The sequence below is a fragment of the Heteronotia binoei genome, chromosome 15 (assembly GCF_032191835.1).
Source record: "Heteronotia binoei isolate CCM8104 ecotype False Entrance Well chromosome 15, APGP_CSIRO_Hbin_v1, whole genome shotgun sequence".
Lineage (NCBI taxonomy): Eukaryota > Metazoa > Chordata > Lepidosauria > Squamata > Gekkonidae > Heteronotia > Heteronotia binoei.
Window position 1 is genome coordinate 40623124 of NC_083237.1, and position 7855 is coordinate 40630978.

Consider the following 7855-nt stretch of genomic DNA (forward strand, 5'->3'; position numbering starts at 1 on the left):
ACTCCCCACCGCAAAGAAGCTAGCTTATTTATTCTTCAACCATGTAGCCAAGCTACACTCAATTCCCGACAAGGTGATTAGTGACTGCGGCCCGCAATTTGTTGCCAACTTTTGGCGGGAGTTCTGTAAACTGATGGATATGGAGCAGGGGTTGAGTTCCACCTACCACCCACAGACGGATGGACAGACTGAGCATGTGAACGGGCTTCTAGAGCAGTACTTAAGGTGATATATAAACCATCAACAATCCAACTGGGTGGATCTATTGCCCTTTGCAGAGTACTGCTATAACAACAGTGTCCACAGCTCCACCAAAGCCTCCCCCTTTCAGACCATGAGTGGGTATGAGGGAAAGCCCCTCCCGCTACTACCAGGGGGGGGGAGTAAAAAAAGAGGTGAGCCCTTTTGATCAATGGTGGGGCACACTGACTAAGAGTTGGAAGGAAATACAGGAGAACTTGGAAGTTGCCAAAGAAGCTTACAAAAAGCAATACGACAAAAGCCATGTCCATGCCTGGGATTTCAAAGTAGGAAACTCGGTGTTTGTGTCTACAAAAAACCTTCCACTCACTCAACCATCCAAAAAGTTGGCTTACAAATACCTGGGCCCTTTTAAAATCAAGAGGGTGATAAATAAAGTGACAGTAGAACTGGAGTTGCCGAAGATGTTTAGTAAAGTGCACCCTGTCTTCCATTGCAGTCCTCTTCGGAAAGATTCTTGTTGTTCCCCTTGGCATCCTCGGCCGGAAGCACCCCAACCTATCCAGATGGGGAGCCAGAGTCACCATGAGATCCAGGAAATCTTGGACTCAAAGCTTAAACATGGGGAGCTGTATTATCTAATTAGACGGAGATATTTCCCTCTTAGTGAAAATGAGTGGGTAGCAGAGAAAGATGTGTCAGCCCCTGATCTGATCAAGAAATTTCTATCTAAACACCTTCAGAGGCCGAGAGGGTCAGCTTAGGGGGGCAGTATGTCAAGACTGACTAATAATGACTTAAGACTGGGGGATCATGGCCTAAGCAATAGGCCCTGTTAAAATCTTAATGGATCCACTGCTGCTAATGTTCTACCTTAGTTACTCCCCTTCCCCCCTTTTTTTATTTTGATTGGTAACTGGGGTGAAGGAACTAGCCGGCATCTTCTTAGGGCCTGAGGTGGGAGGAAGCCTTGCATAACAATTCAAGAGCATTTGCTAGCTATCGTCTGAGGAAGTATCTAGTAGTTGTGTGTGAATGTTTCCTCCTGTAACCCCCCCCCCGTAGGAATGTTTTGAAGTGTACCTTAAAACCCATGTATCACTGTATTGGTTTCATTCTTAGCAAGCTAGAGGCTTGCACCAGAATACCGGTTATCAATAAATGGGAACTTAGTATCAACTTTGACTCATTCTTGAATCCGTTGACTTGACACCCTCATTTGATCCACCAGTCAGAAGAAATAGACAAACACCATATTGGATTTAAACAAGCTTTACTTTATTACCTGTTTATACCTTCTTTGTGGTAAGGGCAAACCCAAAGTATGGAAATAGGCTAAGGCCAGCGGTTGCTCCAGATCACCTCCTTGCCGTATGTTGAATGAGCCACCTGTGCCCTAGGGGTGAGCCATCCCTGCAGCCTGCCACCAGCCAGTATAGCAAATGGAGCTCCCCCAAGATGCAAAACTTAGACGGGAGGATCCAAGCCAAGGTGGCCCCAATGGCAGTCCTCAGTGAAATGCATAACAAACAAAAATAATTATTTTGGCATTTTTTGTGATATGTGTGTGTGTGCATGCCTGCCTGAAAGTCTTAGTGACATCTGATGACCCCTATTGGGGTATGAAGGATATTTGGAGAAGTGGTTTGATGCAGCCTGCCTCTACCTCCTGTTCCTGATTGTCAAAGAAGATCTCCAATCCAAGTACTTTTCACGGTTTGCCGTGCTTAGCTTCTGAGATCTGACAAGATTGGGCTTACCAGGGCAAAACAGTGGGGACAGGTCAAGCCAGGGGTCAGTACCAGACCACCTCCTTAACCTGGATCTGGGTGAGCTTAACATACAGCTTAACGGTCACCCCGAGGAGGCCATTCGCCACAATGGTGCAGTGCCATGGAAGCTTGCCAATTCCCCACAAAGCATGTTCCAACAGTAAACAGCCAGTGACCAAGCTATTTAACAGCACCGCCCAAGCCAATTGCCAGCACCCATTACAAACAGTACAGGGTAGCCAAAAACACTCCCCAACTAGCCAATATGTTGGGGCAAAAAATTCCTACCTGGCCGCTTTAAACTAGGCGACCAGCCTTTGTCTGTACTGCATGATGGGTGGGCGAGCCGAGAGCAGCTTCAAACTGCGCAGTTGGGGGTGGGGCTGGCCTTTTAAGGCCGCACCTCACCCCCACACACCCAGATCTGGAATAGTCCACTGCCTCCCATCCTTCTTGGTGGGGGCCGAATTTTCTCCCCAGTTGGAATAATGAGACAGACACAGGTATGGATTAAAGGGCCACTTTATTCAACTTAACACAATGGCAAGGGCAAAACAGTAGGGACAGGTCAAGCCAGGACCCAGTACCAGACCACCTCCTAAGCCTGGATCTCGGCGAGCCCCAAAGCCCTGGGTGTGAGCCAACCCAATGACTCAGACCCGGCCGGCCAGGCCACGTGATCACCACTCACCTGAGCTCCACCCTCCCCCAAGCCATGCAGCCTCGGATGTGGGCAACTCTCCATGTGATGGGATCCCAAGGCTCCTGGGAACCGACCTTTGCTGTACAGCTTAACCGTCACCCCAGGGAGGCCATTCACCACAACAGTGCGGTGCCACGGGAGCTCACCAATACCCCACAAAACATGTTCTCAACAGTAAACAGCCACAGACAGAGCCAAGCCTCAGCTTAGGCCACTGTGCCCATACTAACCGCTAGAGCCTGCACCAGCCCTTGCCATAAATCAGCCAAAAAGGCCTCATTGCCCTTTACTGAAAGATGGACCCTGTCCTGCCTGTACAAGTCCTTGAGACTAGCCTGAATGGATGGATGCAGCACATAAGCTCCTAGCCCCCTCCCAAGGGCTATTTGCAAGGCCCTGTTGGCCTTCTTGCAAGCTTGCTCCAAACCTGCTGGGTCTCAAGCTGCCCGCCATTCCTGGCGTGGCAGCATGGCCAACCACAGGATAAGGACGCCCGGCCACCTTTCGCCAATCAAAGTGATGTCAGCCAGGGCCTGAAGTGAAAGGGCCTTCCCCTTCATTAGGCCCAAATCATTCTCCCCCAGGTGTATCACCAAAATATGCGGTGGAGGGCCCCTTCTCTCCATGAAAAGAAGTGGAAGGAGCCCTCTCCACCTCATGCCCCAGTGTCCCTGTCATTCAATGATGGCTCTTTTGCTCAGGCCCAGCTGCGAGCCCACCAGTGTCTGTCGGGCCTGATGTGCCGCCCAAAAAATGATACTGTGGCCACATATGAGGATCCTCCTCCTTTCAACACTGGCCACAGCACCTAGAAAAGAAAGACCATTAGAACTTTTGACCAACATAACTGAACAGTGTTCTTAAAACCAACTTGGAGGGAAGGGCTGCTATAGAGGGAAATTCACCTCAAGGCCGCAATGGTCGTACATAGGCTCGATAGGTCCCAGACTTCCAACGTCCCACACGACGAATGGCCTCACCCCCATAACTCTTAGCTGCGGCTGTAGATGCAACTCAAATCCTAAAGGAATGAGTGCCAAATTTCACACCCCCAAGACCTAACCTCGCCAATACCTGGCTAGTAACGGTCCAAAATTGATATTTATTCAAGGGGGTTGTGTCGTTATGGTGAAACAGAGGACCATCCGCCACCCCTCACAATTCCACATAATGCCCGAGAGCAGCAACCGGGCACAACTTCCTCTCCGAGCAAGATCCCAAGGTGACTGTGCAACCAAACTGCCTCTGATCAATCTTTGACTGATGGACACGTAGCACCACCTGACCCTCAGAAAATTTGACATCCCCAACCCGAAGAGCCCTTGCTGAAGAATCATTACAGGAGAGCGCCACTAGCTCAGACACCCGCAAGACACCCAAAAAAATGTCAATGCAGCTGCATGAAACAGCGCCTCCTCAAAAACTGAGGAACAAACCAATGCCCAAGTGGCATGTAACCCTTGAAGAATAGCTGGGGAAATCGGTTGCCTGTGATCTAACCAGTGCCCAGCCTCCCGGGACCAACCCTCCAACATTTTCAAAATACGGAAATCCTTTGTAAATTCCTCATGCCCCCAAGCCTTACTAAGGAAGGACAGCGCTGCCATCTGCCTCTTGATGGATTTCACCGAGAAGCCCTCCCCTTCTGCCAAACACAAAATTGCATCAGATCGTCCACCGGTGCAGGCCAGGCATCAGGTAGCCCTGCCACTTCCCAAAAACTAGTAAATTGACTAGCTGCCCAGTCATACATTTTATGGAGTATGTTTCATTATGATGTCAGTGGCTTTTCTTGTTGATGAAGATAACATGAACCAGGATATTCTGATTCATGTTTGGGATAGCAAGTCCCACCATCATCCTGAATCTGGTGGCCAAGTCTGAAACTCCTAGAGAGACAGAGGACTCTGGGGAAGAGGAACAGACTCTAGGGAAGAGGAACAGAGGAATCTGTTTATATATTTTAATAAGTGAATTATACTTATTCTGAAATTAACCTAGTAGCAAAAAGATATATTTGAACAAAACTACAGTTAAATGCATTAATTAGTACACAAAACATTCTTTAAAAGATCTTTCCACAAAGTAAAAAATGCAGAGGGAAGTGATTGCTCCATTTTGTTACACATTACTTTTAGCCCTGTTTACGAGTTAAAGTGAATGTGCATACTATATCTTCACAATGTACCTTTTATTGTTCCATGTCTATTGAGTAATTATTATGTTACAGTGAATGCAAGTACAGCTGACTATGTGATGGAAACCCTACATTTATCTGGCTGCTTGTCCTTTTTTCATTTGTCAAGTAAACACAATTTGGCTCATTCTTGCAAAAAAAAAAAAGGATGCATGTACAGTCAGAATTTAGACGTCTTCATTGTAACATCTGAATAGGACTTGTGGTAGCAAGTTTGATCTAACTTGCTTTGTATGGCAGAACTTACCAACAATATTTCTTAGTGCATCCTTTACCTCTTTGTTTCTCAGGCTATATATGAAAGGGTTAAGCAAAGGGGGCAGCACTGTGTACAGGAGAGATGGAAACTTCCCCATGTTTCTCTTTAATTCTTGCTCTGGTACCATATATGCAATCATTAGTGACCCATAGAAAATAGAAACCACAACCAAGTGAGAGGAGCAAGTGGAAAAGGCCTTCTTCCTCCCTGTGGAGGAGGGGATTTTCAACATGGTTGCTATGATGTATACATAGGATGTCAAGGTTAGAAGAAAAGGAGGGAGTGTAAAAACGGCTGCCACAACAGTACCGACCATTTTAATCAAACTAGTATCACTGCAGGAGACTTTTAGTATTGGAAAATAGTCACAAAAATAATGATCCATTTCATTAGGGCCACAAAACGTTAACTGCAACATCATGATGAGTAATATTAAGCAAATGAAAAAGCCATTAATCCAAGCTGCAGCTGCTAATTGGATACAAGTCTGGGAAGTCATGGTTATTGCATAATGAAGTGGTTTACAGATTGCTAGATACCTGTCATAAGACATCGCACACAGCAAACAGCATTCTGTAACTTCCAAGGAACAATAGATGTACCATTGGATGAGGCAGCTATCAAAGGAAATCATTCTGTTCCCAGTCAAGAAAGCCAGAAGCATCCTTGGAAATAGAGTGGAGGAGTAGCAAGCCTCTAAGAAGGAGAGGTTACCCAGAAAGAAGTACATGGGAGTATACAGGTGTCTATCAAATACAACAAGGCCAAAGATGAGAGTATTTCCCATCACAGTTACAATATAAATGACTAGAAATGGTGGGAAGAGAAGAATCTGAAAACTATAAATATCCCCAAATCCCAGGAGGATGAATTCTGTAATTATAGTCTGGTTTTCATACATTATATAAATGAAACAAAATCAAGTATGACTGAAAAGATATATATAATAACTAGAATTATTGCAAGAGTGATATCTGCTTCCTTGTGGTGGTCTGGTCAATGTGAGAGGAGGATGATAAACAGGATCTGGCAGATGTAGACATAGAATTTAGCAGACATAGATGTTAGTTTCATGCAACCTTTGTAATTTATCTTCCTGACCACATTCTCCAGCTGTTGTGCTTATAAACCCAGAACATCCACTGTGTTGGCATAGAAGACAGTAAAGGAAGCCAGAAGTACACTAGATTTCTGAGATGGGCACAATGTAATTATCTTTGCAGTTGAATCTTCAGGTTGTATGATGTTACCTAGGAGAAAGAGGGGAACAGGATATTATCTATTTATTCAATTTAATGTTTTTTTCATCTCAGTCGTTCTGTGAATAATTTAGGGTAATATACATTAATCTCTTACTCCCAATGTGTTTATGTTAGAAGGCTAGGCTAACAGAACTTGAAGTGGCTGCTTCAAGGACATCAGTGAGTTCCATGGCAGTGCCAGTATTGGTCTTTACTGTGGTCTTTGCTATGGGCTGCCTACTCTGGCCTGGGAAACAATAGAAATCAGTTCCCTTGCAGGGTGAGTGAGGTGGAATGTCTGTTTGGGGGGTAAATTCTATGATGTTATTCCTTACTTAGGTCCTTTGCCAAACCCAGCTCTCTCCAAGTGTCACCTGGAGTTGTTAATGGTGGGCCAAGAGGAATGAGAATTGTCTGATTGGTATTATTAAGTCTAGGAAAAGGGCAGCTGGCAAGGCCGAGTCTCCATAATCTAAGGAGGACAGACCTTTCTAGGAATAAGAGATGAAGGCTTTCCTGTCCAGGAGGAAGGGGGGAAATGCAACTTGCTCTACTAGGGAAAGGCAGGCAGCCTAAATCTGCAGTAAGAGAGCTGGAGTCTGAGCCTACAGTTTAAGAAAGAGGTCCAGGTTCATGGAGAAAACCTAGAGATTAGGTTTACCTCATAAATTGGCCAATTCTGATTTAGGAAATTCCTGGAGATTAGTGGCTTGTGCCTGGGGAGGGTGGACTTTGGAGAGGGAAGAGAGCTCAACAAGGATGTGATGCCTAACTTCTGAAGTTGCCAGCAAAACTGATCTATGTAATCTGGAGATCAGCTGTAATTCAAGGAGAACATGATGCCCTACTTGGAAGATGGTAGCCCTCAGCTTGAGAAAATCAGAAAAGAGTAATGTTTGGCAAATAAGATCTCTCCCTCACATCCCTTTCAGTGTACTCATTAAGCCCATAAACATCAATTCATGGTAATACATAAGATTATAAGAAGAGTTATCTACTCTACTCTCTTGGAATATCTCATTAGCAAATTATCACAAATGGAATTCAGTTATATCACTACAATAACCTTCAAAGATGGTTTAAACTGAAAGAATGAGCTTCCTAATGGAGCAGGATCTAGGGTTGCCAGTTCTAGGTTGGGAAATTCCTGGAAGTTTGGGTGATGACACCTGGGGCTAGATTGTTTTGAGGAGGAGTGTGAACTCAATAGAGATGTAAGTCTACATAGCCTAAACTCTGAGCCTGGCAGTTTTTCCAAGGAAACTGATTTGTATGTAACCCTAGCAGGGGCTTGACCCCAATTCTCCACTCTGTGCTTTTATTTACTATACCACTTTCCTCCTCCAGTGTGAATTAAATAGAATGTTTGCCATCATTTTAACTTCACATCTAAAAGAAATTATTCTTGCATGCCCTGCCATCTTTCCTGCCATTCTCATTTGGTCTCATCTTTCTCTTCTTTCAAAGGAACCAACATTCAGT

At 45.2% G+C, this 7855-nt stretch overlaps 1 protein-coding gene across 1 annotated transcript; it reads right to left on the bottom strand.

The window, feature by feature from the left end:
• Positions 1–669: 669 nt before the first annotated feature.
• Positions 670–6033, bottom strand: LOC132583536 (olfactory receptor 2AP1-like). Its single transcript, XM_060255163.1, has 4 exons — positions 5121–6033; positions 4262–4321; positions 3582–3697; positions 670–759 (listed from the first exon to the last, which is right to left on the bottom strand). Exons 1-4 carry the CDS (start codon positions 6031–6033, stop codon positions 670–672), a joined length of 1179 nt encoding a protein of 392 aa, XP_060111146.1.
• Positions 6034–7855: the final 1822 nt, after the last annotated feature.